Consider the following 20,733-nt stretch of genomic DNA (forward strand, 5'->3'; position numbering starts at 1 on the left):
GAAGCTCCTCTGCAGTCCTGGCCTGGGATGGAGCGTTCTAGTGACAAGGACCAGCTCAGTATTTGGGGTGACATCTTAGCTCTCTGGTTTACAGTCTGCTGCATGAAATTCCCGTGAAGATTAAGTCACTTCACTTCTCTGTGCCTCAGTCACCTCATCTGTAAAATGGGGATTAACTGTGAGCCTCATATGGGACAACCTAATGACCCTGTATCTACCCCAGCACTTAGAACAGTGCTCTGCACATAGTGAGCGCTTAACAAATACCAACATCATTATTATTATTATTATTAACTTGTGCCTCAAGTTATAAGACTACAGAAGCCGTGTTGCCTAGTGGAAAGTCAGGAGCCTTGGATTCTGATCCTGCCTCCACCACTTGTCTGCTACGGGACCTTGGGCAAGTTTCTTAACTTCTCTGTGACTCCACTGTCTCATCTGTAAAACAGGGGTGAAATACCTGCTCTCACTCCCTCTTAGATCATGAGCCCTATGTGGGACAGGGATTGCACCTGATTTTACTGAAGTTTAACATAGCCCAGTGCTTAGTACTTGACTATCATAATTATTATATAATTATTAACTACCGAGCATGGAAGAAATAGCAAATAGGAGGTCCGTGAAACATGAGGTTCATAAAATTGCACATTTGACAAGTAGGTTACCTGCACTATGTACTCAATTGTAGAAAACTGGGGCATCAATTCTGCCGGTTGATTTACTTCAGATATGCCCGCATAAGCTGGAGGAAACTGAAAATGATAAGCAGATTCATTTTAAGCCCCTTAACACTGTAACATTTAGATTAAAATATGTCAAGGCCCCGAAATAAAATTTTAAAACACACATTTGGAACAACGTATATTTAAAAGTAGTACACATCAGAGAGCGGCCTAAAAAGGCTAGTCACGAACACCTTATTTTAAAAGACGCATCTTGCCTTCTGCCGTCAGCAGATGAGACGTCCGTACTTCCAACCTTTACCATACGGACTGGACAGAGCCTTTAGACGTCAGGCCACAGACTTGATGGAAAAGTGAATTTTTCTTCTCTTATTGCTCAGCTGAGAATATCAAACATTGTTTGAAACTGTAATGACGCTGGGTTCCTTCATCTCCTCAAGTGCGAACAAACGTTTGAACGTACGTAATAAAGGTTAGGAAGAGCCAAATCATAATCACGACTCGTGGGCATTACTAGTTCTGGACAAGTGAACGATACACTTTTTTGAGGGCAAGCAACCCACAGCCAATGTAAAATTTCTCAGAGGCAACCTTGTGTCCTGTTTTCCTTAAAAAGCTCAAACGATAAGGCTCGTGGTCAACCATCTACAGAAGTTACTGTTTCCACTTTATGTTACCAAAAAGTGTAACTGGGCTTTCACAAGGTTGAGTGGAAGTTGAGGGCCTAAAGTTTGGCTAAATAGTACAGCTTTCCCCGAGATCACCAATGAAAAACACATGGAAAAAGACAGTAGAGATAAACAAATCATTTACCTGATTTCTCTGAAAACAAAAATTGCAGGCCCAAAGCTTGGCTCGATAATCAACTTGACTGCAAAAGATAGCAGAGAAGAAAACTTAAAGGGGGGAGGAAAAAAAAAATTCACTCTACAGCCAAAAATAAAATATACCTCAAAGTACAGTAGCCCAAAGTACTGAATCTTAGAAATGAATTTCCGCCTGACAGGAAGGTGCTTTGCTGTGTAACCGTAAGACAACTCAGTTAGGCCTTACTTAGGACAGCTTCAAAAGACACAGATTCACCCAGTCTTTGATCTTGACAGGGCTGGCTTAAACCAGGACCGCAGACCACACCGAAAGCTAACTGAACTCATGCTGACTCAAAAAAACAACAACAAACCACAACGGTGACACTCAGAGCAGCTGAGCAGGGGGAGCAGGGCAAGTGAGGGAGAAATTGGAAGCAAAAAATACAGAAAGAACCACCGCATAAGGAATGCACTCCCCATGACTGATACTGCCATGTACTATTTCACTGCAGGTATACTCTCTGATGCTATACTGCACTCCCCCGGGCGCTTAGGACAGTGCTTTGCACACAGTAAGCGCTCAGTAAGTACAACTGAATGAAGTGTAGGAAAGGTCTGTGGACTAAGATGATTTGTGAAGCCACCTCTTGGGCTTCCTTAAAGCCAAGCAGGCAGATTTCTGACCTCCTCGCACAGTTTACCACACACTAAGACAATCAGTCTATCAATCAATAGCATGAATAATAATAATAGTATCTGTTAAGCGCTTACTATGTGCAAAGCACTGTTCTAAGCGCTGGGGGAATACAAGGTGATCGGGTTGTCCCACGTGGGGCTCACAGTCTTAATCCTCATTTTACAAAGGAGGTCGCTGAGGCCCAGAGCAGTGAAGTGACTTGCCCACTGTTCGAATCCCGGCTGCCAAGCGGCCGAGCTGGGATTCGTACCCATGGCCTCTGACTCCCAAGCCCGGCCTCTTGCCACTGAGCCACGCTGCTTCTCTAAGAGATGTGCTTCTGGGGCTGAAGGTGGGGTGAATAGGGCATGCCCTTTGGGATGCAGAAGGGAGAGGGAGTCGAGGGGGGAAAGAGGGCTTAATCGGGGCAGGTCCCTTGGAGATGAGGCCTCTCAAAAATCCCCCCCGATGGTGCGTTTTCCTCGGTAAAAGGCTCTTCGAAAACCCACACGCTTACCAGAGCGGGTTGAGGACGGCTTTGCACGTGGGCCTGCTGCACAGAACCGGCTCGTACTGGACAGGAGGCAGATCCGGTCGCTCTTTCAAGGGAGTCAAGAGGCAGGCCAGGGGCACGACCAGCCGGGTGGCCTCCAGGCGGCTGGACGGCCACACGTTCCAGCTGAAGCGCACCCCATCTCGCTCTTCATTTTGCTGAATGAACTCCAGGTACGTAGCCATGATCTTCAAGGGATCTGAAGGAAAAAAGACGTGCGCGCTGCACTCACAACGCACTCATTCATTTCTAAGAGGCGGAAAGGAGAACGGAGGGGGATTCCCAGCTCCGGGCGTCTCACACCCGCTAGCAAAAGCGACTGAAGACCCTTACCGGACATCAGTGCGCGTCGGTTTTCCTTAAAAACAAAAATTGGCCCCTGCAGCACTTATCACCGTGAAATGAGGCACTTGCAGAAATCACGACGGACAAGCTCTCCATCAAAGGAGAAACGTTCACCTCTTCCAGGAGGCCTTCCCAGACCGAGCCCTCCCTTTCCCTCTGCTCCCCCTCCCGCCGCACCCTCTGCTCTTCCCCCTTCCCCTCAGCACTGTGCTCATTTCTATATATTATTTATTACCCTATTTATTTTGTTAATAAGGTGCACATCTCCTTGATTCTCTTTATCTTGATGATGCTGTCTGGTTTTTGCTTTGTTCTGTTTTGCTCTGCCGTCCGTCTCCCCCGTTTAGACCGTGAGCCCGTCACCGGGCAGGGATGGTCTCTCTCTGTTGCCAAATTGTTCGGTAGTATTTACTGAGCGCTTACTATGTGCAGAGCACTGGACTAAGCGCTTGGAATGGACAAATCGGTAACAGATAGAGCCGGTCCCTGCCCTTTGATGGGCTTACAGTCAAGTGCTTAGTAGAGTGCTCTGCACATAGTAAGCGCTCAATAAATATGATTGAATGAATGAATACTAGGCAGACGTCAGGTCACGGTTGATAATAATAATAATGTTGGTATTTGTTAAGCGCTTACTATGTGCCGAGCACTGTTCTAAGTGCCGGGGTAGACACAGGGGAATCAGGTTGTCCCACGTGGGGCTCACAATCTTAATCCCCATTTTACAGATGAGGTAACTGGGGCACCGAGAAGTGAAGTGACTTGCCCAAAGTCACACAGCTGACAAGTGGCCGAGCCGGGATTCGAACCCATGACCGCTGACTCTAAAGCCCGTGCTCTTTCCACCGAGCCACGCTGCTTCTCAGCAGCTGAAGCGGTTGAAGCACTAACCACAACCTGAAGCCTCATGATGCAATTTCTACACGGCAGAGGCCCAAATACCAAGGAACCCCCTACTTTTTTATAATAATAATAATAATAACGTTGGTATTTGTTGAGCACTTACTATGTGCAAAGCACTGTTCTAAGCGCTGGGGGGAATACAAGGTGATCCGGTTGTCCCACGTGGGGCTCACAGCTTTCATCCCCATTTTACAGATGAGGGAACTGAGGCCCAGAGAAGTTAAGTGGCTTGCCCAAAGTCACACAGCTGGCGAGCGGCAGAGCCGGGATTCGAACCCATGACCCCGGACTCCCAAGCCCCGGCTCTTTCCACCGAGCCACGCGGCTTTTATGGAAAGGAGACTGCCCAAATCACTGTATTTCTCTGAAACTACGACTAGCTCCTCCGCCCGACAACTTCGGACAACTACGGCTCTGCTTCTAGCGACGCCGTGGGCATCTTTTTGTACCTCTCGAGCCCGGCCCCCGGCCCACCCTGCTCCACCGGTCCTCTGGGTTGCCCTTTTCCAGTTCGCCTACTGGTAGATCCGCCGCTCCTGAAGAAATGGAACTGCCCACAATCTTTTCCCTGGCCAGAGCTGGAATTATTCAAAGGCCAAGGGAAGCTTCGACCCGAAGCTTCCTCTAGCTCACGGATGCGGTAGTTTCAGCTACTCTCAGGAGCTTACCACCTTACGTGCTCGTCCCCCCTCCTATTCCACGCCCCTGCTCTCCGACGGTATTTGTTAAGCGCTTCTTTTGCGCCGCGTCCTGTTCTAAGCGCTAGGTTAGAAACCAAACGGGTCCCACGTGGGGCTCCGGGTCTTTATCCCCATTCAACAGACGGGGTAACTGAAGCACAGCCAAGGTAAGTGACTTGCCCCAGGTCACCCAGCAGACCAGCGGCAGAACTGGAATTAATGATGTTGGTATTTGTTAAGCGCTTACTATGTGCACAGCACTGTTCTAAGCGCTGGGGTAGATGCAGGGTAATCTGGTTATCCCCCGTGAGGCTCGCACCTAATCCCCATTTTACAGATGAGGTAACTGAGGCACGGGTCCTTCTGACTGCCAGGCCCAGGATCTAGACATTAGAGCACATTTCGTCTCCTTAACGTATAAGTTTTCCTAAATGATAATAATAATAATGATGGCATTCGTTAAGTGCTTAAGCCCTTCCATGCCAGGGTATCCTATGGCCCCCACAGTTCTCTCAGTTTAGAGAAGCAGCGTGGCTCGGTGGAAAGAGCCCGGGCTTGGGAGTCAGAGGTCGTGGGTTCTAATCCTGACTCCACCACTTGTCTGCTGTGTGACCTTGGGCAAGTCACTTCACTTCCCTGTGCCTCAATTCCCTCATCTGTAAAAATGGGGATTAAAAAATGTGAGCCCCATGTGGGACTATCTGATTGCCCTGTATCTCCCCCAGCGCTTAGAACAGTGCTCTGCACCTAGTGAGCGCTTAACAAATACCAACATTATTAATCCGCAGCTAAACCCTCTTCTCCCCCCTTTCCCTCTGCTCCTCCCCCTCTCCCGTCCCACCCCCTCAGCACTGTACTCATCCGCTCGACTGTATATATCTTCATCACCCTATTTATTTTGTTTAATGAGATGTACATCACCCTGATTCTATTTATTTGCTATTGTTTTAATGAGATGTTCATCCCCTCACTTCTACTTATTGCCATCGTTCTCGACTGTCCGTCTCCCCCTATTAGACCGTAAGCCCGTCAGAGGGCAGGGACTGTCTCTATCTGTTGCCAGTTTGTCCATTCCAAGCGCTTAGTACAGTGCTCTGCACATAGTAAGTGCTCAATAAATACTATTGAATGAATGAATGATCATTATTATTCTGCTGTAGACACTCTCTCGCGAGCTAGCCTGGAGAAGCCAATTTACGCAGTCTCCTGCTTTAGGATCTAAAGAACGGGAAAAACAGCGGCTGGAACTGGGTCGTTAACTCAAGTGGAAACTCCCGACCATGTTCAAGAACGTCTCCTGGGGGGGGGGGGGGTTCCGGCGGGATCTAGGACGCGGATTTGCGGTGCCGCAAGTATTCCAAGAGCGGAAAGGCTCCAGCGTGAACGGCTCCGTCACATCTAAACTCTGCTCCCCGACTTGCGCCGAGCGCCATCATCCCCACCCTCGCTCTTGGAATCCCTCTCGGCTCTCAAACGTCCCATATACTCTGAGCCACCAAAGGGGTGATCCTAAATCATGACCCCCTCTAATGAATATTTAATTCTCTAGTGAAACGAAGCAAGACTAGACCGGGTCTTCATCCACTGCTGCACTTAGATCAATCGATGGCTTTTATTGAGCACCTACTGTGTGCAGAGCGCTGTATTAAGCGCTTGGGAAAGTACAAAACTACAGAGTTGGCGGACGCGCGTCCTGCCCACAGCGAGCTTACGGTCTACATGGGAGACAGGTTTTAAAATAGAGATTTTAAAATAAACTAGGGAATTGTGGTCTGCTTAAATTCTTGCTGATCCCCTAAGGTTTTTCAGTGAGCTAACTCGGGCACTTGGTCTATTTCTCTTTCCTAGTTCCGAGGAAGAGCACAATAGGGGTGTGATGCCACCGATCGTATTTACTGAGCGCTTACCGTGTGCCGAGCGCTGTACTAGGCACTTGCGAGAGTCCGATTTAATAAAATTAGCAGGCACGTTCCGACGCACGAAAGAAGAGAACCCCTATCTGATGCAAATGACTTTTAGTCTCCCCTGAATTCCTAGCGCTCTAAGCTTCCTGCGTCTAGTACGCTGTCATTTAGCCAAGCTTTGGGGTTTCACCTGAAGCACGGGGGTCCAAAAAGTTCCAAGAATATCCTGATGGAAGGGCTTTTCACTGGCTTTTGTGGATGTCTTTGAGGCACTAAGAAAAAGAGGACCGTCACCTCTCGATTTCAGTACGTCATTTTGTCGCCCCGCCTTCTATTTCCCTGGGGGAAAATGTGTTCAGTACATTCAGCGCGGCTCAGTGGAAAGAGCCCGGGCTTGGGAGTCAGAGGTCACGGGTTCGAATCCCGGCTCTGCCACTGGTCAGCTGTGTGACTGTGGGCAAGTCACTTCACTTCCCTGTGCCTCAGCGACCTCATCTGGAAAATGGGGATGGAGACTGTGAGCCTCACGTGGGACAACCTGATGACCCCTATCTACCCCAGCGCTTAGAAGAGTGCTCGGCACATAGTAAACGCTTAACAAATACCAACATTATTATTATTATTATTATTATTATAAGCAAGTGTGAGGATAATCAGCATGTGGATACAAATCAATGCGATTTCATGGAAAGCACCATTTTAAATCACAGAGAGCTTGACGGTTAAGAGCTCGGCAATTAGGCACGGCCCTGGACGGGATTTTCAAATGAGGAAAGCACAGATGTTTTGGATTGGTTTAGTTTTGCTATTTCATTCATGCAGTGGTATTTACTGAGCTCCTACTGTGTGCAGAGCGCCGTACTAAGCTTTGGGAATGGACAATTGGGCAACGGATGGAGACAATCCCTGCCCAACGACGGGCTCACGGTCTAAAAGGGGGGAGAAAAACACTTTAGGGTGGAACATCGATGGTCTGAGAGCTGAAGGTGATAGGTACCTGAGAAATAGAAGGATTTCTAGTGGCCCCCGTCCACGTTCTGGATGGCAGCCATGCCAGCTGCCCAGCCAACAAGATAAATGGGAAGCAGCGCCGGCCTAACGGTCGGACCACGGGCCGGGAATCGGAAGGATCCGGATTCTAATCCTACCTCCGCCGCCTGTCTGCTGGGTGACATTGGGCAAGTCACTTCACTGGGCCTCAGTTCCTTCATCTGGAAAGATTCCGAGCCCTGTGGCCAACCTGATTAGCTTCTATCTCCCTTAGCGTTTAGTACAGTGGCCGGCACATAATAAGCATTTAACAGATACCATTAAAAAAAAAAGTGCCGGGAAACAGATCGCAACACATCACAGATCACGAGATGTCTGTTCTGTGTGGATGTCTTGGCCGGGCCTTATTTCACCCACAGGACGGGAAGAGGACAGACTGGATCGACAACTCGGTCAAACAATAGTCTGGATTCGATTAGAATCGATTAGACCGTCAATTACAGAAGCAGTGTGGCTCAGTGGAAAGAGCCCGGGCTTTGGAGTCAGAGGTCATGGGTTCGAATCCCAGCTCAGCCACTTGTCAGCTGTGGACTTCGGGCGAGTCACTTCACTTCTCGGTGCCTCAGTTCCCTCATCTGTAAAATGGGGGTGAAGACTGTGAGCCCCACGTGGGACAACCTGATTCCCCTGTGTCTACCCCAGCGCTCAGAACAGTGCTCGGCACATAGTAAGCGCTTAACAAATACCAACATTATTACTAATTAGGCCCGTCGATTAGACTGTAAGCCCGTCAATGGGCAGGGACTGTCTCTGTTACCGATTTGTCCATTCCAAGCGCTTAGTACAGTGCTCTGCACACAGTAAGTGCTCAATAAATACTATTGAATGAATGGATTCCTTACCACTTTCCTCCAACTCTCCACTTGCCGGGGGACAGAATAATACCCAGCAGAATGGTAACTCAGGGTAAAAAAAAAATATTTTTTTTTTTACCACCCCCGGCATAAAATCCCCTTCCCTTCACTTCCTGAGGCCATTTCTGATGAATTAAACTAAGAGGAAACGAAGGATCCGGATCTGGGAAAATCTAACCTGTGACCCCGGACCAAAAAACGTAATAATCATCATGGTATTTGTTAAGCACTTATTATGTGGCAGGCACTGTTCTAAGAGCTGGGGTAGATACAAGTTAATCAGGTTGGAAACAGTCCCTTAATCCCCATTTTACAGATGAGGGAGCTGAGGTCCAGAGAAGTGAAGAGACTTGCCCAAGGTCACACAGCAGACGCACGGCAGAGCCGGGATTAGAACCCAAGTCCTTCCGAGTCCCAGACCCTTGCTCCATTCATTCAATAGCATTTATTGAGCGCTTACTATGTGCAGAGCACTGGACTAAGCGCTGGGGATGTACAATCTGGCAACAGATAGAGACCACCCCTGCCCGACGACGGGCTCACGGTCCAAAACGGGGGAGACGGGCGGCAAAGCAAAACAGAACAAAACAAAATCATCGAGATAAATAGAATCATGGAGATATATACACCTCAGCGGCGTGGCTCGGTGGCAAGTGCCTGGGCTTGCGAGTCAGAGGTCATGGGTTCGAATCCAGGCTCTGCCACACCTCAGCTGTGGGACCGCGGGCAAGTCACTTCACTTCTCTGGGCCTCAGTTCCCTCATCTGTAAAATGGGGATGAAGACTGTGAGCCCCACGTGGGACAACCTGATGACCCTGTATTTACCCCAGCGCTTAGAACGATGCTCTGCACATAGCAGGCGCTTAACAAATACCACCATTATTATTAACAAAATAAATAGAGTAATAAATAATATATACAAATAAGCACAGTGCTTAAGGGAGGGGAAGGGAAAAGAACAGAAGGTGGAGCGGGGGTGAAGCAGAGGGAAAGGGTGGGGTGCTCTGGCGACTAAAATCCACACTGCTGCTCGCTTCCCGCACGTCGCTTAACCTCTCTGTGCCTCAGTTTCCTCATCTGAAAAATGAGGATCACACACCTGTCCTCCCACCCTCGGACGGGGCTCTGCCGAAGACAGGGACGGTGTCCAATCTGACTGCCCTGCACCAATCCCAGCGCTTGGCACAGAGTAGGCGCTGACCCAACAGCACAACTATTACGGTTTTTCAAGAGGGGCCATGGTTCATCACACCATTAATGAGGCGGGTGGCAGAGCCACAACCCGGGGGGGAGTGGGGAGCTGGGCGGGAGGCTGGGCTGGTGGGCAGGGAGTGTCCATTCCAAGCGCTTAGTCCAGTGCTCTGCACCCAGTAAGCGCTCAGAGCAGTGCTCTGCACTCAGGAAGCACTCAATAAATGGGACTGCATGACTCTGTGGCCGAACTGTCCTTTCCAAGCGCTCAGAGCAGTGCTCTGCACTTAGTAAGCGCTCAATAAATAGGACTGAATGAATCTGTGGTAGAACTGTCCTTTCCAAGCGCTTAGAGCAGTGCTCTGCACCCAGTAAGCGCTCAATAAATAGGACTGAATGACTCTGTGGCCAAACTGTCCTTTCCAAGCGCTTAGAGCAGTGCTCTGCACCCAATAAGTGCTCAATAAATAGGACTGAATGACTCTGTGTCCGAGCTGTACTTTCCAAGCGCTTAGTGCAGTGCTCTGCACCCAATAAGGGCTCAATCAATCCGACTGAATGAATCTACTGTCAGATTGTATTTTCCAAGCGCTTAGAGCACTGCTCTGCACTTAGTAAGCACTCAATAAATAGGACTGAATGAATCTGTGGTCGAATTGTCCTTTCCAAGCGCTTAGAGCAGTGCTCTGCACCCAGTAGGTGCTCTATAAAACGACTGAATGAATCTCCTGTGCAATTGTCCTTTCCAAGGGCTTAGAGCAGTGCTCTGCACCCGATAAGCGCTCAATAAATAGGACTGAATGAATCTGTGGCCGAATTGCGCTTTCCAAGCGCTTAGAGCAGTGCTCTACACCCAGTAAGTGCTCAATAAATAGGACTGAATGAATCTGTGGCCGAATTGCACTTTGCAAGCGCTTTGCAGTGCTCTGCCCCCAATAAGCGCTCAATAAATAGGACTGAATGAATCTGTTGTCCAATTGCACCTTGCAAGCACGCTCTGCATCCAGTAAGCGCTCAATAAATAGGACTGAATGGCTCTGTGGTCGCATTGCACTTTGCAAGCGCTTAGAGCAGGGCTCTGCCCCCAGTAAGCGCTCAGTAAATAGGACTGAATGACTCTGTGGTCGCATTGCACTTTGCAAGCGCTTAGAGCAGGGCTCTGCACCCAGTAAGCGCTCAATAAATAGGACTGAATGACTCTGTGGTCGCATTGCACTTTGCAAGCGCTTAGAGCAGGGCTCTGCACCCAGTAAGCGCTCAATAAATAGGACTGAATGACTCTGTGGTCGCACTGCACTTTGCAAGCGCTTAGAGCAGGGCTCTGCACCCAGTAAGCGCTCAATAAATAGGACTGAATGACTCTGTGGTCGCACTGCACTTTGCAAGCGCTTAGAGCAGGGCTCTGCCCCCAGTGAGGGCTCAATCAATAGGAGGGAAAGGATGAATTTGGAGTGTAGGAGGGTTGGGGCTTCCATACCTGGGTCCGGCGTAGAAGGCGGGCGTTGGGCCGGTCCCCCGCCCGGAGGCCCAGGAGCAAGAGCAAGAGCAAGAGCAGGACCGGCAGCCTCTGCGCGCGGCCTTGGCCCAACCGCCCCGCCAACCGGAAGGACACCTCAGCTTCCGCCCTCTGACGTCACTCTCCCTCCCTCACTGGGCCCGGCGGCCGCCATGTTTGTTAAGGGCAGCCCGGCTTCAACCCCGCGGGCGCCGGCCCCCCCCCATTCGCCGTCCGCCCGATGGATCCCGCTCCCCCGCGCCACTGACAGCCCGCCCGCTCCCCGTCCCCATCCCGGCGGCGGCCCTCGCGGTGTGTGGGGGGCGGAGATTTGTCTTTTCCCTGAGTCAAGATGGCGCCTGCGGCCTACTTCCGGTGGGCCCGGAAGTGAACGTCAGCGGTTTCCCCCCCCCTTCCCCTCTGCACGAACTCCCACAGGCCTCAGGGAGGCTGGGAGGTCCAATGGGCAGACCAAGGGCCTGGAAGTCACAATAAGAAGAATAATGTTGGCATTTGTGAAGCGCTTACTACGTGCAGAGCACTGTTCTAAGCGCTGGGGGAGATACAGGGTCATCAGGTGGTCCCATGTGAGGCTCGCAGTCTCCATCCCCATTTTACAGATGAGGTCACTGAGGCACAGAAAATAATAATGTTGGTATTTGTGAAGCGCTTACTAAGTGCAGAGCACTGTTCTAAGCGCTGGGGGAGATACAGGGTCATCAGGTTGTCCCACATGGGGCTCGCAGTCTTCATTCCCATTTTACAGATGAGGGAAGTGAGGCACAGAAAATAATAATAATGTTGGTATGTGTGAAGCGCTTACTATGTGCAGAGCGCTGTTCTAAGCGCTGGGGGAGATACAGGGTCATTAGGTTATCCCACGTGAGGCTCGCAGTCTTCATCCCCATTTTACAGATGAGGGAACTGAGGCTCAGGTAGACCACAGGCCTGGAAGTCACAATAAGAATAATAAAAATAATGTTGGCATTTGTTAAGCTCTCACTAGGTGCCAAGCACTGTTCTAAGCACTGGAGGAGATTCAAGGTCATCAGGATGTCCCGTGTGGGGCTCACAGTCTTCATCACCATTTTAATAATAATAATGATGGCATTTGTTAAGCACTTACTGTGTGCCAAACACTGTTCTAAGCCCTGGAGAGGATACGAGGTCATCAGGTTGTCCCACATGGGGCTCACAGTCTTCATGTCCATTTTACAGATGAGGGAACTGAGGCTCAGAGAAGTGGTAGACCACAGGCCTGGAAGTCACAATAAGAATAATAACAATGATGTTGGCATTTGTTAAGCGCTCCCTATGTGCCAAGCACTGTTCTAAGCACTGGAGGTGACTCAAGGTCATCAGATGGTCCCACGTGGGGCTCACAGTCTTCACCCCCATTTTACAGAGGAGGGAACTGAGGCCCAGAGAAGTGGTAGACCACGGGCCTGGAAGTCACAACAAGAATAAGAATGGTGATATTGGTTAAGCACTTACTATGTGCCAAACACTGTTCTAAGCGCTGGGGTAGATACAGGGTAACCAGGTTGCCCCATGTAGGGCTCACAGTCTTCATTCCCATTTTCCAGATGAGGTCACTGAGGCCCAGAGATGTGAAGTGACTTGCCTAAAGTCACGCAGCAGACAAGTGGCAGAACCGGGATTAGAACCCCGGACCTGTGACTCCCAAACCCGGCCTCTTTCATTCATTCAATCGTATTTATTGAGCGCTTACTATGTGCAGAGCACTGCACTAAGCACTTGAAATGTACAAATTGACAACAGATAGAGACAGCCCCTGCCCATTGGTGGGTTTAAATCTAATCGGGGGTGCCTCTTGCCCAGCTTCTTACTCTCCCAGGCGCTTAATACGGTGTTCTGGACACAGTAAGCGCTCAGTAAATACCATTGATTGATTGATGGCTAGTGACACGCTCCAGAGAGCCGTTGGGAAAACATGTCTGGCTACCTCCAGATACTGTCCATAAAGAAGCTGCCCTGCATTTATTAAGTGAATCAAGATTGGAAAACTCTCCCTGGAAGTTTACTCTCAGGATTTAATAACCGTGGTATTAGTTAAGCACTTACTATGTGCCAGACACTGTACTAAGCCCCGGCGTAGATACAAGATAATCAGGTCAGACACAGTCCACGTCCCACGTGCGGCTCAGAGTCTAAGCGGCAGAGAGTACAGGGTTTTAATCCACGTTTTACAGATGAGGAAACTGAGGCCCAGAGACGTAGTGACTTGCACAGGGGAAGTGGCTGGGCCAGGATTAGAACCCAGGTCCTCCAACTTCCAGGTCTGTGCTCGTTCCACTAGGCCAGCGTGGCTTGTGTGCTTGCCGTATGAACATTCCTTTTTACGCAGGTTCTTTTTGGGGCTCTTCCAAAGGGGAGGATAAGATTAGTAATAATAATAATGGTATTTGTAAAGCGCTTACTATGGGCCAAGCCCTGTTCTAAGCACTGGGGTATCATATGAGAAGCAGCGTGGCTCAGTGGAAAGAGCACGGGCTTTGGAGTCAGAGGTCATGGGTTCGAATCCCGCCTCGGCCACTTGTCGGCTGTGTGACTTTGGGCAAGTCACTTCACTTCTCGGTGCCTCAGTGACCTCATCTGCAAAATGGGGATGAAGACCGTGAGCCCCACGTGGGACAACCCGATTCCCCTGTGTCTCCCCCAGCGCTTAGAAGGGTGCTCTGCACATAGTAAGCGCTTAACAAATACCAACGTTATTGGGTTGTCCCACGTGGGGCTCACGGACTTAATCTCCGTTTTACAGATGAGGCAGCTGAGGCCCAGAGAAGAGAAGCGACTTGCCCAGAGTCACACAGCTGATAAGTGGTGGAGCCGGAATCAGAACTCGCAACCTCTGACTCCCAAGCCCGGGCTCTTTCCACTGAGCCGCACTGCCTTAGTAGCTGGAACCCGAATTGGCGACGATAGTGAGGAGTGGGGAGATAGGGAATAAAAAGCCCAATTTTCAACCCTCCTGCGCTCCCCCCATCTGGACTGTGAGCCCGTTGTTGGGCAGGGATTGTCTCTGTTGTCCAGTTGTACCTTCCAAGCGCTTAGTACAGTGCTCTGCACACAGAAAGCACTCAATAAATATGACTGAACGAACGAACGCCACGTTACACACTTCAGCAGCGGTGACCTGCTTCCCTGCCCTTGCCACAGGCCACGTACTGGAACCCTGGCTTAGTTTCCAGTTTTAATAATAATATTTGTTAAGCGCTTACTATGTGAAGAGCACTGTTCTAAGCACTGGGGGAGAATACAGGGTGATGAGTTTGTCCCACGTGGGGCTCCCAGTTTTCATCCCCATTTGACAGACGAGGTAACAGAGAAGTGAAGTGACTTGCCCGCAGTCACCCAGCTGACCAGGGGCGGAGCGGGGATTCGAACCCATGACCTCTGACTCCCCAGCCCGGGTTCTTTCCACTGAGCCACGCTGCTTCTCTCAGTTTTACTGAGCAGCCAATACACTGATAGTCCATTTCCTCCCCTGTTTGCTTTTACAGCTCCCAAAGCCAGACACACCCTTAACAGGATCTTCGGGTTGAAGGAGTCTGACGTGGAAGGCCTTGAGTTTCTTTAAAGGTCGATCCTTCTGCAATGTTTTCTCAGAAAGGCGAACTATTTACGTAGGGCTCCGTTCTGCCCTTCCTCTAAAAACCGACATCAGCCACCAGGTCAGAGTCCGCGCTTGGGAGTCAGAGGTCATGGGTTCGAATCCCAGCTCTGCCCCTTAGCTGGGTGACTGGGACACTTTCTCTGTGCCTCAGTTCCCTCATCTGTCAAATGGGGATGAAAACTGGGAGCCGCATGTGGGACAACCTGATGACCCAGTATCTCCCCCAGCGCTTAGAACAGTGCTCGGCACATAGTGAGCGCTTAACAAATACCAACATTATCCTTATTTTTCATTCAGTCAATTGTATTTACTCACTATGTGTTAAGGAGAGTACAGTGCAACAATAAACACATTCCTTCCCCACAATGAGCTTCCAGTCTAGAGGTGGGGAGACAGGCGTTAATATAAAAAAGTAAATTACAGATATGGCCATAAGTGCTGTGGTGCTGGGAGAGGGGATGAATGAAGGGAGCAAGTCAGGGCGATGCAGAAGGGAGTGGGAGAAGAGGAAAAGTAGGGCTTAGTCAGGGAAGGCCTCTTGGAGGAGACGTGCCGATGCAGATGGCTGCTTCCCAGGTGTTTTTATTTTTCACGGAGATATAATAATAATAATGTTGGTATTCGTTAAGCACTTGCTACGTGCAGAGCATTGTTCTAAGCGCTGGGGGAGATACGGGGGAATGAGGTTGTCCCTCGTGAGGCTCACAGTCTTCATCCCCATTTTACAGATGAGGGAACTGAGGCACAGTTGAAGTGAAGTGACTTGCCCACAGTCACACAGCTGACAAGTGGCCCAGCTGGAATTCGAACCCATGACCTCTGACTCCCAAGCCCGGGCTCTTTCCACTGAGCCATGCTGCTTCTCTATGGATTCGAGAGTGACACTAAATCTTTCCGCACTTTACTAAGCACTGGGGTATTTATTCATTCATTCAATCTTATTTATAGAGCACTTACTATTCATTCATTCATTCAATAGTCTGCCTTGCTGACCATTCATCCATTCATTCATTTAACCGTATTTATTGAGCGCTTACTATGTGCAGAGCACTGGACTAAGTGCTTGGAATGTACAATTTGGCAAACAGATAGGGACAATCCCTGCCCCATGACGGGCTCACAGTCTAATCGGGGGAGACAGACGGACAAAAACAGACAACATGATCACGATAATAGAATCGAGGGGATGTACACCTCATTAGCAAAATAAATAGGGTAATAAATATATGCAGATGAGTACAGTGCTGAGGGGAGGGAAGGGAGAGGGGGAGGAGCAGAGGGAAAGGGGGAAGCTCAGTCTGGGAAGGCCTCCTGGAGGAGGTGAGCTCTCAGGAGGCTTTGAAGTGGGGAAGAGAGTTTGGCGGAGGTGAGGAGGGAGGGCGTCCCGGGACCGCGGGAGGACGCGGCCCGGGGGTCGACGGCGGGACGGGCGAGACCGAGGGACGGCGGAGGAGCGGAGCGTGCGGGGTGGGCGGTGGAAAGAGAGAAGGGAGGAGAGGTAGGAAGGGGCGAGGTGATGGAGAGCCTTGAAGCCTAGAGTGAGGAGTTTTTGTTTGGAGCGGAGGTCGATAGGCAACCACTGGAGTTGTTTAAGAAGGGGAGTGACATGCCCAGATCGTTTCTGCGGGAAGATGATCCGGGCGGCAGAGTGAAGAATAGACTGGAGCGGGGAGAGACAAGAGGAAGGGAGATCAGAGAGGAGGCTGACACAATAATCCAGCCGGGATATTATGAGAGCCCGTACCAGTAAGATAGCCGTTTGGGTGGAGAGGAAAGGGCGGAAAAGTGAGACCAGCGGGCTTTGGTGACGGATCGGATGTGTGGGGTGAATGAGACAGCGGAGTCAAGGATGACACTGAGGTTGCAGGCCTGAGAGACCGGGAAGGATGGTCGTACCACCCACGGTGACTGGAAGTCGGGAAGAGGACAAGTGTTGGGAGGGAAGACGAGGAGCTCAGTTTTGGACATGTTGAGTTTTAGGTGGCGGGCGGACACCCAGGTGGAGACGTCCCGGAGGCAGGAGGAGATACGAGCCTGGAGGGAGGGGGAGAGGACAGGGGCAGAGATGTAGATCTGGGTGTCATCTGCGTAGAGATGATAGTCGAAGCCGTGAGAGCGGATGAGTTCACCGAGGGAGTGAGTGTAGATGGAGAATGTAAGAGGGCCAAGAACTGACCCTTGAGGAACTCCAACAGTTAGAGGACGGGAGGGGGAGGAGGACCCCGCGAAGGAGACCGAGAATGAGCGGCCAGAGAGACGAGAGGAGAACCGGGAGAGGACGGAGTCCGTGAAGCCGAGGTGAGATAAGGTGTGGAGGAGGAGGAGATGGTCGACAGTGTTCGAGGAGGATTAGGAGAGAGTACTATGTGGAGAGCACTGTCCTAAACTCTTGGAATGGACAATTGGGCAACAGATAGAGACAATCCCTGCCCAACAATGGGCTCACGGTCTAAAGTCTATTTCTTCTAATTCCACTGCTTATGGGATTTCCATAAACCTTCCTCCCTTGTAAGAGTGCGAGCTCACTGAAGGCAGGGAACGTGTGTTGAGCTTCTGTTGGACTTCCCAAGCCTTGGGTCCACTGTATTGCTCTAGCAGGTGCTCAGTAAATAGCACTAGTACCATTTACTACTTGCAGTGTGGTTCTGGGGGTATTGGTCAGGCCATGCTCCAGGGCAGCCGCCCCTCATGCTTGACAGGCCCTGACGGGATGTCGGGTTTTCCTTTAATGCTATGGATTCTGGAAAACCCCACATTTCCAGATAAATTCTCTTCCTAATTTTTTGCAGGCTGCAAGCAACATGAAGCAGCGTGGCTCAGTGGAAAGAGCCCGGGCTTAGGAGTCAGAGGTCATGGGTTCAAATCCCCAGTCTGCCATCTGTCAGCTGTGTGACTTTTGGACGTCACTTCACTTCTCGGTGCCTCATCTGTAAAATGGGGATGAAGACTGTGAGCCCCACGTGGGACAACCTGATTGCCCTGTATCCTACCCAGCGCTTAGAACAGTGCTCGGCACATAGTAAGCGCTTAATAAATACCAACATTATTATTATTATTATTATGATCTTTAACAAGATGGCTCTCCCTAGTGGCCTTCGAGAGCAAGCACAGACAGACTGGTGCTATTCATTCATTCATTCATTCATTCATCCATTCATTCATTCATTCATTCGTATTTATTGAGCGCTTACTGTGTTCAGAGCACTGTACTAAGCACTTGGAATGGACAGTTGGGCAACAGATAGAGACAATCCCAGCCCCCCAAACGGGCTCACAGCCTAAGAGGGGGAGACAGGCAACAAAACAAAACCAGTAGACAGGCCTCACGGCTATCAAAATAGATAAATGGAATCACAGATAAAGACACATCATTAATAAAATAGAGTAATAAATAATATATACAAATAGGCACAAGTTCTGTGGGGGAGGGGAAGGGATAGAGCAGAGGGAGGGAGTTGGGGGAATGCGGAGGGGAGGAGGGGCAGAAGGCTCAGTCTGGGAAGGCCTCCTGGAGGAGGTGAGCTCTCAGTAGGGCTTGGAAGAAGGGAAGAGAGTTAGTTTGGCAGATGTGAGGAGGGAGGGCGTTCCAGGTCGGAGGTAGGACGTGGGCCAGGGGTGGACGGCGAGACAGGCGAGAACGAGGGACCGTGAGGAGGTTAGCAGTAGAGGAGCAGAGTGTACTTTCATTCAATTGTATTTATTGAGCTCTTACTATGTGCGGATCCCAAGGCCTCCTTTCTTTTTTTAAAAAGTATCTGTTAAGCACTTACTTAGGTGCCAGACCCTGTACTAAGCACTGGGTTGGAGACAAGCTAATCAGGTTGAATACAGTCCGTGTCCTACATGGGGCTCACGGTATTGCTTCCCATTTTACAGATGAAGCAACTGAGGCACAGGGAAGTGACTTGTCCCGGAGTAGACGGCAGACAAGTGGGGGAGCCGGGATTAGAACCGGGAGTCCCAGGCCTGTGCTCTGCCCACTAGCCATGCTGCTTCTCTGTAACCCTCTGCCCCCACAATTCTTATTCAAGAACAAACAATTATTCGGTGGATTTTATTGAGCTCCCTCTCAGGATCACACCTGGAGAGTTTCCAGTCCTCTACCAGTCTCGCTATGGGAGGGAGAGTCAAGCAGAGGCCCGTCCTTTCCATTCCTAGCTGGGCCAGTGGCTAGCCAGTGGCAGGCCAACTGCTACAAGTCAAAACTCACCGGTGCTGGGCAGCGGCGGAACGGGAGAGAGTCGAGGGAGGAGACTCAAGTTTACTGTGTGGAAGACGAGAACGGTAAACCACTTCCTTAATTTGACCAAGAAAACTCTCGGGATCCACTAGTAATAATAACAATGTTATTTGTTAAGCGCTTACTATGTGCCGAGCACTGTTCTAAGCACTGCGGTAGACACAGGGGGATCAGGATGTCCCACGTGGGGCTCACAGTCTTAATCCCCATTTTACAGATGAGGCAACTGAGGCACAGAGAAGTGAAGTGACTTGCCCACAGTCACACAGCTGACAAGTGGCAGAGCCGGGATTCGAACTCATGACCTCTGACTCCAAAGCCCAGGCTCTTTCCACTACGCTGCTTTACTACCCAGAACGATTGCAAACAGAGGAGGGGCATTCTAAGAGAGATGTGTCCGTGACATTGCTATGGGTCGGAGACAACTCGACAGCACAGGCAAGACAATTTATTGAGCATCAGCTGGGCTTGCGAGAATACAATATGACTAAGTTGAAAGACGCGTTCCCGGCCTACAAGGAGGAGAGGTTTCTGAAACCGAGCGGTACCGGGAGAGACGCCGGCGCGCTCTGTGGCCATGATTCCTTGACACCTCAGGGATGTTGTAATAATAATTGTGGCATTTGTTAGGTGCTAACTGTGTGCCAGGCACGGTACTAAACACTGCGGTGGATAGAAGCAAATCGGGTTGAACACAGTCCCCGTCCCACATAGGGCTCACAGTCTTGATCCCCATATTACAGATTAGGTGACTGAGGCACAGAAAAGTGAAGTGACTTTCCCAAAGTTATGTAGCAGACAGGTGGCAGAACCAGGATTTGAACCCAGGTCCTTCCGACTCCTAGGCCCGTGCTCTACCCGCTGCACCATGCTGCTTCTGTAATATGGTTTAGGGTTAACTTGCTGACCTTTCCTCCTAGAAAATTATTCTCAAAGTCCACCTCCTCCCAGATTATAATGATTATAATTATGGGATTTGTTAAGCATTTACTATGTGCCAGTCACTGCATCGAGCACTGGGGTGGATACAAGCAAATCGGTCCTTGTCCCACGTGGGGCTCATAGTCTTAATCCCCATTTTACAGGTGAGAAAACTGAGGCCCAGAGAAGCAAAGTGACTTGCCTAAGGTCACACGGCAAACACCTGAGAAACTCTGCTTACCTCCAGTCACTCCAAGAGCCCTTTGCTAGGCACCTTTTTTCAAGATGTTATTTGTTAAGCGCTTGCTATGTGCCAGGCACTGTACTAAATATCAGTGAAAGAGCTTACAGTCTAGAGGGGGAAACAGATCCTAAAATGAATTGCAGGTAAGGGAAAGAGAGTGTGAAGGAGTTTACAGTCTAGAGGGGGAAACAGATATTAAAATGAATCGCAGGTAGGGGAAATACGCTGAAAAACTAGATACGTAAGTTTTGGGGCCTGAAGAAGGCGTGAATATCCAGATCCAAGGGCAGAGACGATGCAGCAGGGATGGCGAATAGGGAAAATGAGGACTTAATCGGGAAGGCCTCTGGGAGGAGATGTGATTTTAGGAGGGTTTCGAAGGAGGGGGAGAGCTGTGGTTCTCCCGATATGAAGGAGGAAGGAGTTCCAGGCCAGAAGGAGGATGGGAGCAAGGAGCTGTCGGTGAGATAGACGGGATCGACGTACAGGGAGCAGGTTGGCAGTAGAGGAGCGAAGAGGGCAGCCTGAGTTGTAGTAGGAAATCAGC

General features: G+C 50.1%; 1 protein-coding gene across 1 annotated transcript in view; it reads right to left on the bottom strand.

Moving 5' to 3' along the window:
- The window catches only part of SEC23B (SEC23 homolog B, COPII coat complex component), a 40,353-nt gene extending 29,118 nt beyond the window's left edge, over positions 1-11,235 (bottom strand). The window contains exons 1-4 of the mRNA XM_029067742.2: positions 11,127-11,235; positions 2,686-2,920; positions 1,497-1,554; positions 666-752 (exon numbers count right to left, since the gene is read on the bottom strand). Of these exons, the coding sequence (XP_028923575.1) occupies positions 666-752; positions 1,497-1,554; positions 2,686-2,906 (366 nt within the window). The 5' untranslated portion in view covers positions 2,907-2,920; positions 11,127-11,235. The remainder of the gene's footprint in view (positions 1-665; positions 753-1,496; positions 1,555-2,685; positions 2,921-11,126) is intronic.
- Positions 11,236-20,733: the final 9,498 nt, after the last annotated feature.

Source organism: Ornithorhynchus anatinus, chromosome 1 (assembly GCF_004115215.2).
Source record: "Ornithorhynchus anatinus isolate Pmale09 chromosome 1, mOrnAna1.pri.v4, whole genome shotgun sequence".
NCBI lineage: Eukaryota > Metazoa > Chordata > Mammalia > Monotremata > Ornithorhynchidae > Ornithorhynchus > Ornithorhynchus anatinus.